At 41.2% G+C, this 20,514-nt stretch overlaps 1 protein-coding gene across 2 annotated transcripts in view; it reads right to left on the minus strand.

Annotated features, from left to right (window-relative positions):
* Positions 1-20,514, minus strand: part of LOC122920487 (muscle, skeletal receptor tyrosine protein kinase-like) — a 229,185-nt gene that overhangs the window by 48,179 nt on the left and 160,492 nt on the right. For both annotated transcript variants that reach the window (XM_044270028.1, XM_044270019.1), the window contains exon 9: positions 16,426-16,689. In XM_044270028.1, the coding sequence (XP_044125963.1) occupies positions 16,426-16,689 (264 nt within the window). The remainder of the gene's footprint in view (positions 1-16,425; positions 16,690-20,514) is intronic.

Here is a 20,514-nt window from a genome sequence, read left to right on the forward strand (position 1 = left end):
ACAACAAAGGCTAAAAAAGGACTCAGCATTTGATTGGTCATCCCCACACCTAACTTATCTAGGAATCAAAATAAGCCCTAATGTTTCTGATCTCTTCTCCCTCAACTACGCCCCACTACTACAATCCATATCCTCTAGTATAGATAAACTGAACACCCATATAATTTCGTGGATAGGTAGGAAAAACCTTCTCATGTTCCTGATAATACCTCGCCTCACATATTTGCAACAGGTCTTACCCATACCTATACCCAACACTTACTATGAATCACTTAGAAAGATCTTCCGCAAATTTGTGTGGAATGACAAAAGTCCCAGATTGTCATATCACACCTTATCTAACCCCAAAAAGTATGCTGGGATGTCTCTACCGGATCCTGAGTTATACGGGAAAGCGGTTCTTATTTCCAGGGCAGTTGATTGGCTCAGAAACTCCAACCCCAAACCATGGGTGTTGATGGAGCAAGAACTTCTAGGAAAACCATTTCGCTCCTTACTTATTGTTGGGTAATTCCAGTCTCATGAATATCCCTTCTTCACCTTACCCCATCATAAATGTCCAGCTTATTCAATATAAATCAATGAAAAAGGATCTGAAATTCACAGTGTAATGTCCAGCAGTATTGATCCCTTTAAAACATAACTTTTACTAATCAGATTATAAAAAAATTACCACCGTGGTGGTTCACCAGTGCATAAGTGAAAAAGACATACAACAATAATAGTAGATGCAAAGATATGTCTGGGAGCTAGTCGTCAATACACTAAACTACACTAAAAGAGGGATGAGTGAACACAGGGCAGCAAAGGGGAGCAGTGGGTATACCTATACTCTCCCTAAGCTCACCCTAGCTATAGCCTCAGCCCAGGGACGTCCCCTTGTGGTGGAGACTCCCTGTCCTCGTTCCTGGGCTGACTGCCCTGCGTTTACCCTCCTCTTAAAAATAACAAAAGTTGCTCCACAGAACATTGATGGGTGTAGTCATGTGTCCCTGGTGAAAAAATTCTAACAGGGCCACTGGGATGGATAAAGACCGATAAAGACCAATACAATGAAGGGTGAATTAGATAGATATCACCTTTAACCTATAGAGCCGAGCCCGGGTGCAACAATCAGTGCGTTCCCAGGTTGGTTCCAAATAAAGCCCCTACGCGTTTCCCCTATCACTAGGTTCATCAGGGGGCATATATGGTCAGAGATACAACCATCACAGAAAATAAGTCAAAGATACTTAAGATATGGTGAGGCAACAGGACCAGAGACGCAGATGATGTTTAAGCATAGGACCAAGGGACCCATTTGATATGTCCCACTCAATGTCCTGTGCAGTCAGGAGGAAAAAGAGCCCACATGATACGGGCCAATACTTCACTTAGGGATATTTGAGCTGCGTCCTGGTATCGTCCTGTTCCTCCTCTCACACTCCTCTCACTCTCGTCCTTACCCCATCATAGAAGCCACACTGAAGACGTGGAAATGGTTTCAAACTACACATTGCTCAATACCCTTTCCGTCTCCTCTCCTTTCGCTGAAAGATGTATTGGGCACTACTCTTACCTTGGTGACTGAATGTACCCCTCGAACCCTGAAAGAATCAGCTATTCCTATTTATTCTCTGTTTGACTTGGATGGTAAAGTGCCACCCTTACTAGAGCTCCCCAAAAAAATTCCCTCACACCAACAGTGTATTTCCCCATTATCTTACATACATTCCTATCTCTCACAACATTTTCCGACCACTCGTCTGGACCGAAGCCCTTAACAACTCCATACCACCTGAAAAATTGATTTCCCAACTATTTCATAGACTGAACTCTCCCCCACTTATCACTAAACCCACCTTCAGAAAGCATTGGGAGCGAGATTTGGGTCAAGATTTCCCTATGTCCAAACTACCTGACAAACTTCTAACTCCACATATCACGTCTCGATGTGTCCGTATACAAGAAAACGGTTACAAGTTGTTAACCAGATGGTGTAAAACTCCAGACGTGATATGTCTTTTTGCTGAATCAGCGTCGGATAGATGTTGGAGGTGCTTGGATAATAGAGGATCTTTCCTGCATATTTGGTGGGACTGTCCCATTATAAAAAACTGGTGGAAGGAAATCTTTCGCCTTAGCAACCAGATTTGCCAAACCTCAGTAACAGTCTCCCCTCTAAAAGCTTTACTTAACATATATGATTCGAATGAACCCACTGATACTCGCCTCCCCCCTTTTCTGTTCAGGCAATTGATTATAGCTGCCTGTTTGCTAGTCCCGAAACACTGGCTTTCTACTACCCTTCCTTCAATGGAACAATGGAGGCAAAAAATTTATCAATTATATTGTTTTGAGAAACTCTCTGCCTGGGAGGCTAGAAACCACCAAAAATTCGTAAAACAATGTAAGCTCTGGCGAGAATTCAGGTTCTCTCATTGACCAACATGCTCTCTCCATCTCGATTCAAGAAAGGGTTGTACTATTAATCCTTTGTACCTTTCCGTATCTTCTTGCATTTTGTATTTTGTGAAATTTCAATCTCAGGTTGTAAGATTGTACCTGTCTACAAATTTATTGTTTAGGATAATACTGCACATCACCATCCCCACCGTGAAACATGGCGATGGTAGCATCTTGTTGTGGGGATGTAGGGGCAGGGAAGCTGGATTGAGCTAAATACTGTATAGGACAATCCTGTAGGAAAACCTGGGGCGTAGGTTCAACTTCGAGCAGGACAACAACCAAAAACATGCAGCCAGAGCTACAATGGAATGGTTTAGCTCAAAGGATATCAATTTGTTAGAATGGCCCAAAGTCCAGACCTAAATCCTATTGAGAATCTGTGGCAAGACTTGAAAATTGTGGTTCACATACACTCTCTCTCCAATCTGACTGAGCTTGAGCTATTTTGCGAAGTAGAATGGGCAAAACTCTCTGCCTCTAGATGTGCAAAGCTGATAGAGACATACCCTAAAAGACTTGCAGCTGTAATTGGTGGCCCTACAAAGTATTGACCCAGGGGGCTGAATTTAAATGCACGCCATACTTTCCTGATTTTTTTTTATTACAAATTTAGAAAACGGTGTCTCATTTTCTTTTCACTTCACACATACTATTTGGTGTTGTTCTATCACATACAATCCCAATAAAAATACATTTAGGTTTGCAGGTGCAATGTGAAAAAATTGTGGAAAAGTTCAGGGGGTATGAATAGTTTTTTTTAAGGCACTGTAGCATAAACTGGAAAACCAGAAACTAAGTTTTGGAAACAAACATTTACTCAACAGCCAAACAAAATAACTAGATGTAGGCAGGGAAGTTCACATATAGGCAACTGCACTTGCCTTGGCCTGCCCTGCATGCTTCAATAGCTGCATCGTTTAATGACATTATCTCATCAACATAATCTGTTTTCTTAATTTGTTATGGATCCGGCTTCAGGAACTCCAAAAGTTATAGCTATATTTTAACCCCTTGTAGGACATGCAACATAACATAATGAGTCAGAAAATATTGCTTTACTATAATAAGGCTTTTCACTTCTTTGTGGTTTCCATTATAAACAGAAACAACAAAACCGTGCTGGATGCATTGCACGATGGACACCAGTGGTGCCCCCAAGATTACGCTGACTTATCATCGGCTTTTGTTGGTTTCTGTCATTTCTATGAGAAGAATAGAGCTACATGCTGCATCCTGATGGAGCAATAAAGTGCAACAAACTTCTACTAAATACATGAAACAAGATGGCTGATAGAGGTGTGCCGTTCTCTGGTTTGCATATTGAACTTATGGACAACGTTCATTTGTTCTCCATTAAGGGCCTGTATGTCCACATTTACGTTATTAAGGCCTGAAAAGGGGTCTGCCTTTAAGCTTCCTTGATGTTAAAAGGAATTAAAATATGAAGCTCAGTGTAGTTTTTAGCTTAGGCTTCATCTCTGCTTGCCATAAACATTAGCTCATTATCTTTGGATCTTGATAAGTGGAGTGGGATCTACTGTAAATCTGTCATGTATAGATGAAAATACATTATAGCTGCTCCCCTAAGTCTCCTACTGAGGATCTACAGGTTAGAGTTTGACCTGTCGGATCCTTGGTTTTCCCAGGAGATGAACATAGACAGCAAAGTCCTTTTACATGTGCTGAAAATTGGTGCAGTTATAGGCAAGGAGCAGGGGCGTAAATACCATAGCGGTAGACCATGCGACTGCTATGGGGCCCAGAGCAAGAGGGGGCCCAGTCTTAGTTGGGATTATCATATCTTCTACTGGAGATGAAAACTTGGTCAGGACTCTACCCTCTAAAGGAACAACTTTTAGAAAATGAGGCAGTAGAAAAATAGCTTGAAAAGGGTTTAGGCGGAAACCCTTCTGTCTTGTGTGGGGGGCCTGGTTTGATCTTTGCTATAGGGCACTTACTTCTCTATGTACGCCACTGGCAAGTAGCATTCCGAGGAATGTGTTCTAATAGCTGCCCTAAGAAATGGTGCTGCAGATCACCCAGTGAATGAGCAGGCTCGTTCATCAGGTGAAAGCATCACTAATGAAGTCACCAAAATCATTATTTCAGCACAGCAGATCTGCTGTCCAGAAACAATGACTCTGTATGAGGATGAGTGATCACTTGTCCCCAGACAGTGGGGGTTATTGCTGCATGTAAATACAGCTTTCACCTCCTCTAACAAGCAGGCAATTGTTGGGAATGAATCGTTTGTTCCCAATAATTTGTCAGCCTATGTAAAGGAGCCTATACACATTTATATATACAAACAGGTTTCTTACATAGGCCAATTGATGGAAAAAACTGCCGGTGCTTCAATCTCTCTGGTGGCCTGACACCAGAATAAAGTAAATCATCAAGTTTTACATTATAGATTGGCACTCTGGCACAATGGCAGTTCAACCATAAGAAAAAATAAAAATATATAAATAAAAATATTTAATAAACTGGCATATTTGAACTATCCAGTATTCATCCATTTTATTATATGAGTCAAACCACTGGAAACTCATTAATGAAAATACACATTAATCCATTCATTAAAATAAAACAGACAAAAATACTCATAAAAGTATAAAACAGTAACTTAGTACAGTACCACCGATTTTGTTTCCACCATAATATTATACATCACTCATATGTGTACACATATATTTCAATATTTTTGACGTTCTGTGGGGCCCTGGTGGTATGATACAAAGAGGGTTCCACAGGAAGTCATAAATATAGAAATATATGTGTACATATAATGAGTGATGAATGATATTAGGGTGGAAACAAAAAGGGTGGTATCAGTCTATATTAGTGTTTTTGACTTTTTTTTAATTTTTGTCTTTGTTTTATTTTGACCAGTTGATTCACGTATATATTACCGTAATTAATGCCTTTGTGGGGGTTTGAGTCAGTTAGCAAACTGGTATATTTGTATTATCTAGTATTCCTCCATTTTTATTATATATTTTATTTTTTATTATGGCCGAACTGCTTTTATGCGATAGTGCCAATATATATTATAAAACTTTGCTGTACACATTCATATTTATACATTCTTCCAGAATTATTAAAAAAATACTATGATGTCTTGTCCTTAAAGGGGTTTTCAAAATCTAAAAATGCCCCCAACAATGCCCGGACCCCTCTTATAAATCATCCTTACCCTGCTCCTCAGCACTTGCATCCCAGGGGGGTGCAGCCAATAGCAGGCTGCGATGCTGACCACCCTCCCTAGCCTCACGGGTGATGGCACCCATGATGATAGGGAGGCTGGTAACCACTGCGGCCTGCTGTTGGATGCACCAAACCACACCCGCCGTGCTGTCCCCCCCACCCCCTATTGCTGGATTTTTGGTCCGTGCAACCAGGAGGCAGCTAAGCAGGGACCTGGAGTGATGCAGGTGCAGAGGAGTGGGGTAAGTCATTGTGGGGGGCATTTTTAGAATTGGATAACCCCTTTAAGTTAAATGCCTTCCGATTATTGTGTATATGATATTTGTTTGTAAGACACTTTGGTATGTTGCCCTTTCTATGGACAGCATAATATCCGTACAACTAGGAGCCCAGAAAGAATATAAAGTCTCCCCCTCAACTTGATTGGTGATTGGCAGACTGTTGTGTATGCAGGTATACTGATGGTAGGAAAATGCTATCCTCATGAATGTCCCGGACTCATAAATTATGTTTCTAGTGTATTTGTTTCAGCAATCCAAGTTGTTAAATGTCCCAATGTTTTTTGTGCCATTTCGGCAACTAGTGGTATGGACCTGTAGCTGTAATGTAATGTTTTATTATTAATTTATTTAGTTCATTCATTTACATAGCATTTTGCTGTAAAGAGATTATCACGACTCATACTGGTCCCTGTCCTCATTGGGGCTCACAATCTAAATTCCCTTATATAGGGTAGCATATTAGCTGACAAGTTCACTATAAACTGTGTTTAAAGGCAAGAATATTTGCTGAAATTTGCTTTCCACTGCAGCTGCAGAATTTGCAACTCGTGCACAATTTGTTACTCATAAGTATTGTGTAATTGAAAGTATTAGCATACTTTTTTTTTATGGTGTGTTAGGTAAGTCCTCTGTATTGATTTAGTTATGCACAGTACTATCTTTACTACACTGTTATTTATGAACACCACATCTCATTAAAAGCTCATGAGTAAAACAATATCTTCGAGGAATGCTGAGAAAATACCAAATGACGTCAAGACCCATGACTGGTGACCATTATTTGTCCTGGAAGGGTTTCATGGTCACTAGTGTAATACTTTCATCGCTCAATGGTGCAACATTATTTCTCACAGTCTAGAAAACATTATGTAGATAAGGCCCACTTCACATATATCAGTTGTACGCCATAAATCGGAATATTATTTGTATATACTTGTATAAATGTAATCTATCTATCTATCTATCTATTTATCTATCTTCTATGTATTTGTTCATAAATTTACTTGTGTCATACTTGCCATTGCAGCTAGTCGTTACAATTTTTTTTAAAGGTTAGTATTCATATCTTGGCATACTGTGCACATGGGCTTCAACCTAATAGATATACATTGTCAGTTTAAATTATACTATGTTCGGAAATAGAAAAACAGAGTGCTGCCGAGGTATACAGTTGGTGTGTCCGCTGTCACCTCCACAGCACCCCACCCCCTTAACAGTGACCTCCACAGCACCACACCTTCTTAGCAGTGTCCCATGAGGGTCTGAGCTAAGGTCTGACATAGTGGGTGTGATATGGGGGTCTCATCTGGGGTCTGATCTGAGGTCTTATATGGGGGTCTGATTTGAGATCTGATATGGGGGACAGGTCTCAAATAGGGGTCTGATCTGAGGTTTGATTTGGGTATCTGAACTGACGTCTGATATGAGGGTCTGATCTGAAGTATGCGCTGGAGCTGTTTATCACAAGATTTTAGCAAAAAGGCTGGGTCAATTAAGGATACCATAAAACTGGTGATGGATGGGGCCTTTACGAAAACCTTTCTAGACACCCAATTTACTTATGTGAAAAATTAGGGTCAAATGGTTCTGGCGTTTGGATGCCTACAGAGGACAGACAGACATTCATTTTTATTGCATAGATAATTTGTTATACTAATAATTCTGAAGTACATGTTTTTAATTATAATTGGTTATTTAGTGCATTTTTGGACATATTTTCTTATGAATGCATGCGCATAGGGAATCATTTATTAAGACCAATGATTTATACGCCAATCTTAATCCTTACGGGCTGGCATTGGATGCACCATAGTTATGTAGTGGCGCAGGCCTCTACATAACTTTGGTGCTTGGTTCAGCTGGCCATGCAACATGGTTTAAACTATACCAGCTCCCTTGCTGACATAGTCTAAGACCATTTTCCACGCCATAAACTGGCATAGAAAATAGAGAGACCGGCCATCTGGGCATCAATCTTCCCCGCCTACGCCACTCACCGTTTTTTTCTGCCACTTTGGAAAAATGGCATGAGCAGGGAAAAGTCGCAGATTTTGCCACAAAACTCCTTCGTGGCGAAATCTGCACCTTAAATATGCTAAAAAGTGGTGTATATTTCTTAATAAATTTCTCCCATAATCGTTGATTTGTAGATTTATCTAAAGTTTGTATTATCTATGCACCCACATATATCTGGTTTACCCTGTATATACTGTATGTTTTGTTATTCGGTTATGATGCTATACTGTGCGGGTGCCTTGTAATGTTACATCGCTCTACCTGTGTATCACAGATACTAAGCATTACTCTCTAAATAAGATATATTGTGGTTTAAAATGTTGCTATTTATTGAAACTGGCATTAGTTAAACATAAAAAGGTGGACTGTATGATAAAACAGGCCACTGCGGAAGCTGGATGTTCTGGCTATTTGTGTGGCGTAGGGAAGGTGTGGAGCTCTAATGCCTGGACACATCACTTTATTCACCACTAATATGCTGTTGTCTCTTTTATTGTATATTTGATGCCACATTATTCTTTTATTTTTTTTCACATCGTATTTTTTTTTTTTTTATGTAGCTATATGTTAAGCATTTTGTCACTTCATGGGCACATTTTTTCCGTAATATATTATATTTCAAGTCTGGCTAAAACACTATTTAGATTGTATATCTATATGAGTTATCTTATCATGCAGGGGCCGGACTGGCCTAAGAGCTGTGGTGTGTGCACTGGCAGGCGAGACCGGAGCTTTAACTGATAACAGACTAAATTCACAACCAAGTCTGGCTGTTGTGCCTGTCATCCATTATGGTTTGGTCTAATTGCTTGGCCTGTGATGTACTGACGTCACTACTCTTATTAGGCTATGTAGTAGAAAGCACAGACTTGGGTCATCCTCCAGCGTGTGCTCTCTGCTGCTCAGCATAGTGGGTATGATGATATCACTGTATTACAACTGGGGAGAGTATGATGTGCTCCATTCGTCAGGAGAAAGGGGCTAGATGAGTATTACTTGCTTTATTTATTAACACTACAGGAGCAGCAATACTGTAAAGGGGGAACTGTGGGTCCAGCACTACTGTAAAGGGGACACTAAGGGAGTATTCTACTGTTTTTGGGTATTAAGGGGGCATTCTACTTTGTGGGTTCATTAAGGGCATAATTACTGTGTGGAGGCACTTACGGGCATTCTAGTGTGGGGCCACTAAGGGAGCATAACTACTGCGTGGGAATACTAAAGTGGCACAACTACTGTGTGGGGACACAAAGGGAGTATAACTACTGTGTGGGGGCACTAAGGAGTCATAACTAGTGTGTGGTGGCATTAAGGGGGCATTTTACTGTCTGGGGCACAACTATTGTGTGGGAACACTAAGAGGGCATGACTCCTGTTTGGTGGCACAAAGGGGGCATAACTACTGTGAAGTGGGCACTAATGCAGAATTCTACTATGAAGGGGGCACTAAGGGGGAACAACTTTAATTGTTGGGACATTAAAGGAGTTGTTTCCCTTCAGCAAATCTGATTTCTTATGTAGAAGAAGTTAATACAAGCCAATTACTAATGTATTGTGATTGTCCATATTGCTTCCTTTGCTGGCTGGATTCATTTTACCATCATACACTGCTTGTATTCATAGTTAAGACCACTCTGCAATCCATCAGTGGTGGACGTGTATGCACAATATAGGAAAAAGCACCAGCCTATGTGTGCTCCCGGCCAACACATAGGGCGGTGCTTTTTCCTATAGTGTGCAAGCATGACCACCACTGATGGATTGCAGGGTGGTCGTAACCATCGAAACAAACAAACAGTGTATAATGTGATGGAAAAATGTATCCAGCCAGAAAAGGAGGTAATATGGACAATCACAATTAGTTTTCAGCTAATCAAACTGTCCGAAGTAGACTTTGATCCGAATTTCAGGGGAGATTCGAATCGCAGCAAAGCCGAATTTCCTTGTGCTTCATCCTAATAAATTGATTTTCCCTGAAATGGTGTAAAAAGAAAAATCATACTCACCTAATCCGTTTGAGCGTGAAGAGCCCGCCACTATCTTGATTGAAGATCCAACGCAAAATCTTGTGCGCTGTGACGTATGACGTCACCACCCTGGCCGATGTGATGACATCATGCACCGTGCGAGATTTCACTGGATCTTCAATCAAGATGGCGGCAGTGGACTCTGCGAAATCAAATGGATGAGTTAAATATGATTTTATTTAATGTTATTATAAACCTTAAAGGGACACTGACAGGCCAAATCAGCATATTTAGTTATATATATGACATTTACAGGTCTTATACAGTCTATTAAAAGCATCTAAGTATCCCCCCTGTCCACCTTATAAATACCGAAAAATAAAGTTTTATAACCTGCATGTCTCGTCACCAATCTGCCCAAGGGGCAGCGTTTAATCTCAAATTGCGCCCAGCCAGCTGCTCCCAACTGCCGTTCTGAAGCCCCGCCCAGCTCATCAATATTCACTTCGCTGGGCGGCAGCTACAACTCTCCCCAGATCCTGCTCATAGGCAATTGAATCCTCTTGGCATCGTCCTCGTCTAATCTTCTGCGCTTGCGCCTGGCCGTGGTTACATCGTGCCTGCGCAGGATCTTGACTGGGGAGAGTTGTAGCTGCCGCCCAGCGAAGTGAATATTGATGAGCTGGGCGGGGCTTCAGAACGGCAGTTGGGAGCGGCTGGCTGGGCGCAATTTGAGATTAAACGCCGCCCCTTGGGCAGATTGGTGACGAGACAGGCAGGTTATAAAACTTTATTTTTCGGTATTTATAAGGTGGACAGGGGGGATACTTAGATGCTTTTAATAGACTGTATAAGACCTGTAAATGTCATATATATAACTAAATATGCTGATTTGGCCTGTCAGTGTCCCTTTAATGTTAATATCAGATGCTGTGATCAGCGATGAACGCGGTATCTGAGGGGTACAATGACAGGGAGCGGAGCAATCACTGTTTCCTGTCATTGCACCCACTACTTACAAAGAAATTCACTCCTCGATTAAGTAATTTGTCACAAAGCTAATATTTTTGTGAAATTCGGTAAGTGAATTTTCAAGAACTTTGCTCATCTCTAACCACAATACATTAGTAAGGGTCTTGTATTAACTTTCTCTACATGATAAATGCTTTTTGCCAAAGTGACACAACCCCTTTAAGGGGGCTTTCTCTACATGATAAATGCTACTTGCCGAAATGACACAACCCCTTTAAGGGGGCATACAGGGCCAGTCGGTAAATTTTATTTTCACATTTTGTGCCTGACTGAGTGGGTGGTTGTATGGAGAGCGTGGGTGGTCTTAACTAACAGCAGGAGAGAAGACTGCAGGAAAGTTGGTAGTGGGTGGAGGGGCATTTAAAACATTTCTATGAGCCCAACCTTTTTTTGTTATGCCCCTGGATTACCACATGATCATTTTCTCCTTATGTAGACTTTGCGGTTTTAATTTTAGTAAAGTGCGAATATTGCTAACAATTTTTGAATGTACACTTGTTATACTGCCCTTGTTATGATGTACATTTTAAGTTTTAAGTTGTTTTGTTTATTTTATATATGTATACCCCTTTTAGATGTACAGAACCTTGGAATTAATGGTGCTTTAAAACATATAATAATAACAATATAAATAAGCTGAATGCTGCTCAAAAGAAACAAAAATATTAGGAAACACTGATGTATAATGACCTTCACTCAAAGGAAATGTGTCACCAATTATTTTTTTCTGCCAGTTAAAACCAGATAGTGACCACCCATATCCTTTTTTCAAATCCCTTTTTATTTTCTGATTGCAGATTTATTTATTCTGTTTCTTGAACATGATTATAGGGGCGGTCATCTTGCCTGAGCTGTTCTTAACAGCTTTTAGAAAGCATTAAGAAATTTTCTTTACAGCAGCCCCATGGTCGATAGACTCAGTGGTCTGGAGGGAACCAAAGCAAGACAACTGCTGAGGGAAAAAGCTGTTCCTGTGCCTGGAAGTTTTAGTAGCCACTGAACGGTGTCTCACTCCTGAAGGCATAGGCTGGAAGATGGAGTGAGCAGGGTGAGATGGGTCTGAGGCAATCTTAGCCACTCTCTTTCCACACCTGCTAGCGTGAAGATCCTACAAGGAAGGTAAGCCAATTATCCTTTCCGCTGTTCGGATGATGTGCTGCAGTCTCACCTTTTCTAATACTGAGCAGGAGCCGAACCATACAGTCATAGATGATGTCATGAAGGATTCGATGATTGCGGTGAAGAACTGCGCCATTAATTTTTGTGGTAGGCCAAACTTTTTCAGCTGCTGTGGTGGTACATCCTCCGTTGCACTTTCTTGATGATAGAGACAGTATTGTTGTTCCATTTTAGGTTGTTAGGTTGTTGGAAATTGTGGTTCCAAGAAACTTGAATGACTCTACTCGGGTTACTGTAGATCCATTTATGATTAGGGGAAGGTGCTGGGGGGAGATCTCCTAAAGTCTATTATCATGTCCATGGTCTTAAGAGTTGTTGTTGCTGCACCAGGAAGAAAGCTGTCCCACTTCATGCCTATTGTCACGGCTTATGCTGTGTTTGGTGACACTTTCCTTCACTTGGTTGTCTGTGGCAACGTGTGGTGTTGTGTGCATGTGGTGGCAGTGTCTCAGCCCTATGGCTGATCCCCAGGACATGATTGCCACGCATGCCGTTGCCCGCGGCAACAGATGAAGTATGGGTTTATGTGTGTACTTCCCCTTTAAGTGGCCGTCTTCTCTTGCCTGGTGTTGGAAGGGTTAAATCCCTTCTGTGTGTGTGAACACTGGGTGTGTCTGTGTGGGTGTGGCTACTTGGGCCTATAAAGCCTCAGTAAATATCACCAGTCTGAGGGGTACTTCAGCCATGGCTAGCTGGAGCAGCCTCCTGTGTTATTCCATCTGCCAGTGGGGGCCACCCTTGTGGTCATAAGTTCATGTATGGTGTTTAGAAGATGTTTGTTTGGTCTATTTGTTATTGCAGCATATGGTTTCCTGGGTTCCTGTGTGATGTCTGTTGTGTGCTGTGTCCTTTGTGTTTGTTGTGGACAGCAGCACTTGCATGTGGGTTCCAGGTTGTGTGTCTGTGGCAGGTAAGTGTGGTACTAGTCTCACTTACCTGTCATTGCCATATGTCTGTTCATGTTCCCCTTTCTATGTAGCTTGGCCAGTGAGACTCCTGTTCCTCCGTGTCTAGGAGGAACAGGTCGTCTTACCCTGCTCCTAGTCCAGGGCCACCCTGAGTGTCATGGTCTTACCTCCTTGCTGTTCCCTTCGTTTGACATGTGCTGGCGGCCATCTTGGTTTCTGGGTTTTCTTGTAGCCTCCCACCCTGCGGCTCCTCCTTCCCACTGGGAGGAGCTGGATGCCCAGCTCATATATATAGGAGGTCTGTGGCTTCAGTTCCTTGCTTGGTCCTCCTGTGTTCACATGCTTCCAAGACTGCTGCTGCTTCTGGTTCCTGATCCTGGCCTCGTCTGACTACCCCGTTGGTTCCTGATTCCGGCTTCGTCTGACTACCCCGTTGGTTCCTGATTCCGGCTTCGTCTGACTACCCCGTTGGTTCCTGTTCCTGGCTTCGTCTGACTACCCTTCTGGTTCCTGACCTCTGTCTCCGCAAGACCCTGCTTCGGTTTAGCCATCCGTTCGGACTTTGCTTACGGCTTGCTCTTCAATAAAACCTTCTTATTTTCCACTTATCTCTTGTTGTACGTCTGGTTCATGGTTCCATGACACTGAGGCCTAGCAGGAATATCAGGTTCTGGAGTATGAGCCCTCCTACCTTCAGGGTTGGCTCATATGGATAGGAGACAGGGTCAGAATTAGGGATGTGTAGGAGGTGACCTGCTCACTGATTCCTGTCCTGGCCTGGCATTGACCATCCGCCTTCTGATACCACACGGCTGAGGGTATTCCCCATCCTCAGCCGTGATAGTATGACCACAAAGGTGGCCCCCACTGGCAGATGGAATAACACAGGAGGCTACTCAAGCTAGCCATGGCTGAAGTACCCCTCAGACTGGTGATATTCACTGAGGCTTTATAGGCCCAAGTAGCCACACCCAGTGTTCACACACACAGAAGGGATTTAACCCTTCCAACACCAGGCAAGGGAAGACAGCCACTTAAAGGGGAAGTACACACATAAACCCATACTTCACCTGTTGCCGCGGGCAACGGCATGCGTGGCAATCATGTCCTGGGGATCAGCCATAGGGCTGAGACACTGCCACCACATGCACACACCACACGTTGCCACGGACAACCAAGTGAAGGAAAGTGTCACCAAACACAGCATAAGCCGTGACACCTATATGCAGACTCATTCCCATTTTGCATGAGACCAACTACTGGTATGTCATCTGCAAACTTCAGATAAGCAGGTAACTGCAGTAAAGTGATCTGTACAGACCAAGAAGTAGAGCCTATTATTATACTTAGTGACCAGTGTGAAAACTGCAGGATTTTATGTTGTTTAAACATAGATATTGATATGAAAAAGTACAAATAACATCATCAAAAATTCACTAAAAACGAGATTTAAACAATAGGTCATATTCTGATGACACATTCCCTTTAAGAGAAATCTACAAAGGATAACTTTACTATAGTCTGCCTATGAAATAAAGCTAAAGAAGCAACTACAACCTGTTAATCTTGTGCAGAATAAACAGCACTCATACATTATTCACGTCAAGAGTCCCATTTATCACTCCCTGGAAGACCTGACTAGAGTGACAGCTGCAAACCGGGATCATCATCCTGACACCAAGAATAAACTGTTACATAAAGATTTGTTGATCTTATTAATGTACCCGATGTACTGTGCCAATTTCCGTGGTAAGCAGCATTCTATTCTGACTGCAGGTGAGTTCCAAGGTTAGGGAACAGTGACTGAATACTTAAAATATCAAGAGTATTACATGCCTCCTAGGATCAAGATAGAACCATCATCATGAATTCTACTAAGAAATATGTACTGACAAGAATATTGATTCTGTCACTGTTTACTACATGAATTGTGTGATGGATTTTATTTGTGCTGCTTTTATGTCCTCAGGTACAATTTGTTTGTTTTACATTTACTGATGTCTACTTTTAAATTTATCCTGTTTAATACACTTTCAACGTAGAACCCAGCTATTTTTCTTAACCTTTAAATGATCAGACTTCTATCATAGTATGCCAGCTAACAATCACTTCAGAAGATTGCTCATAATTCCATTCTGACTTATCCACTATACTGTCAAAAACATTCTTAAATTATTTGCAATATGCTTGAACCACTTGGAACTGGTTTACCCGTCTTATGCAGTCATGGAACTCAGCCCCCTCGCCAATTGACTAACATCAACACCTCATTTCATGAAGGTCAAACAGCAGCTGTCAACATGAAAATCTAAATGCTCTCACCATCACATTAATCTAAGGCTTCTTGTTTTGGCTTCTCATGATATTTCAAATAGCTCATTTAATGCCATAAGTAGAAGTTCCAGAACTGATGAAAAAGGATGGGTCTCAGAGGGACTTTGACAAACGGTTGACTGCAACTTTAGAGTTGGAATGTTTTAACGGCAGCTATATCAGTCTGAAAATTTCATGAACATTTTATTTCCAATTAGGGAAATCAGTGACCTAACAAGCTGCATTTTCAGTCTATAGGAGAAAAAATAGCACATCTTACATCTACTAGTGAGCTGGAAATTACAGCCAACATTTGATAGAGTCTCGGAGCCTCTTTATGGTCTCCATGGATGTAGGTCTTGACCTTTGCAGAAGGAGCCCTGGCCAATTTGACAGAAAATGGTGTTGATCTCAGAGATCAATTTTGATTACAAGAGTGTCTAGTCCGGCCATTCAGAATTTTCTTCTCACTTCTTCCCAGTCACTGAGGAGGATTTTTGGTGTCAAATGGAACAGAGCATTGGCTTCAATTGTGACCAACTGAGCCATTAGCAAAGATACTAGGGGACTAACCATTACTATTGTCATGTGAACATTAAGGGGCTATCTGACTGTTTCTAACTGATGATCTCTCTTTTGTCTATCTTTTGTCCCTTCATTATGACCTATGCTACTATTAATATTTGTGTGTGTTGATTTGATGGACCCATCTGCAGTGGGCTGAAACCTTCAATTAACTGAATTTGGGTGGGTGTCTGCATTCTTTGGCCAAATGGTTTATTCTGAAAAGTTCTTATATAATGATTAAGCTATATATTTTTTTTCTTAAAAAACCTCCCCCAGGTTTTATACGTTAACCAGATCTATCTAGAAAAGGAAAAGAAACAAGCAGCACACATTAGAAGCGGGTGCAAATTCTTTCAGGGGCCTGCGACAAAGGTCCCAAATGCATATATAGATAAAAAAAAGGCAGCACTCCAGGGATAATCCCTGGAGTGCTGCCTTTTTTCTTCTATATATCTATCTATATATCTCATTTAGGTTCTCAAATGGACACTGATATTTAGGTCGTACCTGCACAATGGTTTTGGAGATGGACTTTCTCCAGTTCGGTTGCACTCCTGAAAAAAGTAGTTGCAGAGTAGAGCTTCAGCGGCAGGTCGACAAAATGGGCTTACAGTTTTCAGTTCAGCTAAAGCTATTTGAGCAAGCATCTCCTGACTCTCTTCTGGTTCAGCATTAGATGAATTGAAGAAAACCAAGGAGTCCTTTGTGAGCACTGCGTTACATATGTCCCCTCTGTAGGTGCTGCAATAACCTACATCACCTTTATAAAACCTAAGAAGAAGAGTTAAAAAGCGTTTTTTATATTCATGGCAAATGAGCAGAAATGTATTAAACTAGAAGTTCCCTATTCCTACTTACATGTAAAGATTAGCTTTCTACCTTTCTCCTTCCAAAAACACAAATGTCTAAACAGCACTCCCTGTATTTGTGATTCTACAAAATTAGGATCATTCCTGAAACTTTAATACAGAAAAAAAGCAAAAAAAACTAACAAAAACAGCAGACATATTTAAATCCCTAAAAGTCACATTAAAAGCGACATTTTGTATTGTAGATTTTGAATTTATGTTTCCAATGAATATACGTGCACAACTCAGATGTGTCATGTGCACCATAGCTCCTACCTAATTTAAATCTCCAGGCTAGGTCTACATGGCGATCCTGTCATGGTGACTTGCGAGTCATACTGCAACCCCATTCATTTCAATGTCTGTACTGATACACAGCAATCCTTGTCATGTGGTACCTGTATAGCAGCCTAAAGACCAGTCACATTTTTTTTCCATCTGTTTTCCAGCGGTCATGCATTTTTTGTATTTTCTTCAGCATATGGGACCTCGAGTGTTTGATTTTGAAGTTGTAGTTATTATATTAACCATTTTTGGATACATTTATGTATTAAATTTTGTGTTGATCGGGTGCTCGGGTGCTCTGGCATGAACAGCACCATCTATTGGTTTCATAGTCTTATGACAAGACTATTACTCTTGTCATAAGACTATGAAACCAATAGATGGCATTGTTCATGAGTAGTGTAGATTGCAAATTTTCCACGCAAATGATTTTTCAGCTGAAAAATAAGGCAGATTCTTCTCATTTGCATGTCTTTCCCATATGACCATGTTTATGCAAATGAGTTTTTACATGACAAAACTGTATAGAAAGGTTATTGAATATTATGTTAGGACAATCAGAAAACTTTTTGTCCCCCTAATGAAATTGATCTAGGCGCACAGGTCCACCCAAGCCATCCAACAAATGTGAAGTAACTTTGAGGCTTACTGGCTTTCAGTCAGATGAGAACTGGTTTGGAATATCTCATAGTGCACAAGGCTGCCATAGTAAGGTATGCTGACTAAGCCTGTTATCTGTCTCATGGATAGATTGATGGCTTGCATATACCTGGCTTTTGGCATGTACAGTGGGATGCGAAAGTTTGGGCAACCTTGTTAATAGTTATGATTTTCCTGTATAAATCGTTGGTTGTTATGATAAAAAATGTCAGTTAAATATATCATATAGGAGACACACACAGTGATATTTGAGAAGTGAAATTAAGTTTATTGGATTTACAGAAAGTGTGCTATAATTGTTTAAACAAAATTAGGCAGGTGCATAAATTTGGGCACTGTTGTCATTTTATTGATTCCAAAACCTTTAGAACTAATTATTGGAACTCAAATTGGCTTGGTAAGCTCAGTGACCCCTGACCTACATACACAGGTGAATCCAATTATGAGAAAGAGTATTTAAGGGGGTCAATTGTAAGTTTCCCTCCTCTTTTAATTTTCTCTGAAGAGTAGCAACATGGGGGCCTCAAAACAACTCTCAAATGACCTGAAGACAAAGATTGTTCACCATCATGGTTTAGGGGAAGGATACAGAAAGCTGTCTCAGAGATTGCAGCTGTCTGTTTCCACAGTTAGGACTATATTGAGGAAATGGAAGACCACAGGCTCAGTTCAAGTTAAGGCTCGAAGTGGCAGACCAAGAAAAATCTCGGATAGACAGAAGCGACGAATGGTGAGAACAGTCAGAGTCAACCCACAGACCAGCACCAAAGACCTACAACATCATCTTGCTGCAGATGGTGTCACTGTGCATCATTCAACCATTCGGCACACTTTATACAAGGAGATGCTGTATACGAGAACGATGAAGAGGAAGCCTTTTCTCCGCCCACAGCACAAAAAGTGCCGCTTGAGGTGGGCTAAAGCACATTTGGACAAGCCAGCTTCATTTTGGAATAAGGTGCTGTGGACTGATGAAACTAAAATTGAGTTATTCGGCCATAACAAGGGGCGTTATGCATGGAGGAGAAATAACACAGCATTCCAAGAAAAACACCTGCTACCTACAGTAAAATATGTTGGTGGTTCCATCATGCTGTGGGGCTGTGTGGCCAGTGCAGGGACTGGGAATCTTGTCAAAGTTGAGGGACGCATGGATTCCACTCAGTACCAGCAGATTCTGGAGACCAATGTCCAAGAATCAGTGACAAAGCTAAAGCTGCGCCGGGGCTGGATCTTTCAACAAGACAACGACCCTAAGCACTGCTCAAAATCCACTAAGGCATTTATGCAGAGGAACAAGTACAACGTTCTGGAATGGCCATCTCAGTCCCCAGACCTGAATATAATTGAAAATCTGTGGTGTGACTTAAAGAGAGCTGTCCATGCTCGGAAGCCATCAAACCTGAATGAACTAAAGATGTTTTGTAAAGAGGAATGGTCCAAAATACCTTCAACCAGAATCCAGACTCTCATTGGAACCTACAGGAAGCGTTTAGAGGCTGTAATTTCTGCAAAAGGAGGATCTACTAAATATTGATTTCACTTCTTTTTTGTGGTGCCCAAATTTATGCACCTGCCTAATTTTGTTTAAACAATTATAGCACACTTTCTGCAAATCCAATAAACTTCATTTCACTTCTCAAATATCACTGTGTGTGTCTCCTATATGATATATTTAACTGACTTTTTTATTGTAACAACCAACGATTTATACAGGAAAATCATGACGATTAACACGGTTGCCCAAACTTTCGCATCCCACTGTAGCCTTTGTGTGGTTGTCTATTGTATGTCGTAGATAATAGGAGTCCAAGACGCATCCAGCCATCCTCAGTTCGATACCATTTTGATGGGGTTTCCATCAATTTCTAACCTTTTTTTGTGAACCAGACACCCTCTCTTCAGAGCAGGGGCCACCTGGTTTGATGCTCGGGTCTCTCATTGACTTTCATTGTATTAAATTGTACTCGAGCACCCGCAGTATTCGGCCGAGCACTTTGATGTGACGAGCATGCTCGCTCAACACTAATTAAATTACTTTTGTTACTTTTTAAGGGGAATAGAAAAGCAACAATTTCAATACTGTTTTTGAAGATTTTTTTTATAGTGTTCACTGTGTGGTATAAATATGATAACTTATTCTGTGGGTCAGTACTATTATTATACAGTTTTTATTATGCTCTACTACTTGCACAATAAAACACTTTTTACAAAATAATTTGCTTCTCTGCTACTGCTTTCCAAGGTGCAGGTCCTTCCTTTTGCACCTGTTCCTGTCTCAAGCACAGCTCTCCACCAGGATTGGGGAGGAGGCCACAAATGGACAACTCGCCCAATCCACAGTTATGACACTCTCAGCTAGTTCTGGAAGTCACATAGCAGTGAATGGAGAAAGCTGCGCATGCAAGCCTGCATCTGTTTCGACATTTATGCCATGTCCTGTGCATATGCCACAAATGTCCTGGTTTTGCAATTAATATGCAAAAAGAATAGTCCTAATATTAACATTTTTTTCCTTAAATGACTTGTCTTATGAAGACAAGACATTTATAAATGAATGGCCGACCATGTAATACAGGGAAAGGTTGCCAGATCAAGAACTGCTCTTTGCTAGTTGCTTTCTAGTATGGCTCTGTAGTTGGGTTATGCATGGGAATCCCCCCTTCTATGATGCCCATATACTTTAATAGTTGATCGTGCCAGCTATTCATAGAGAGCAGAAATAAAATGGGATTAAGCTGAAGCCTAAAATATGTCTCCTCTGTATTGTGTAATTACGTAGTATGTGGTGGAAAATTTGAGA

This window comes from Bufo gargarizans, chromosome 1 (genome assembly GCF_014858855.1).
Source record: "Bufo gargarizans isolate SCDJY-AF-19 chromosome 1, ASM1485885v1, whole genome shotgun sequence".
Taxonomy (NCBI): domain Eukaryota; kingdom Metazoa; phylum Chordata; class Amphibia; order Anura; family Bufonidae; genus Bufo; species Bufo gargarizans.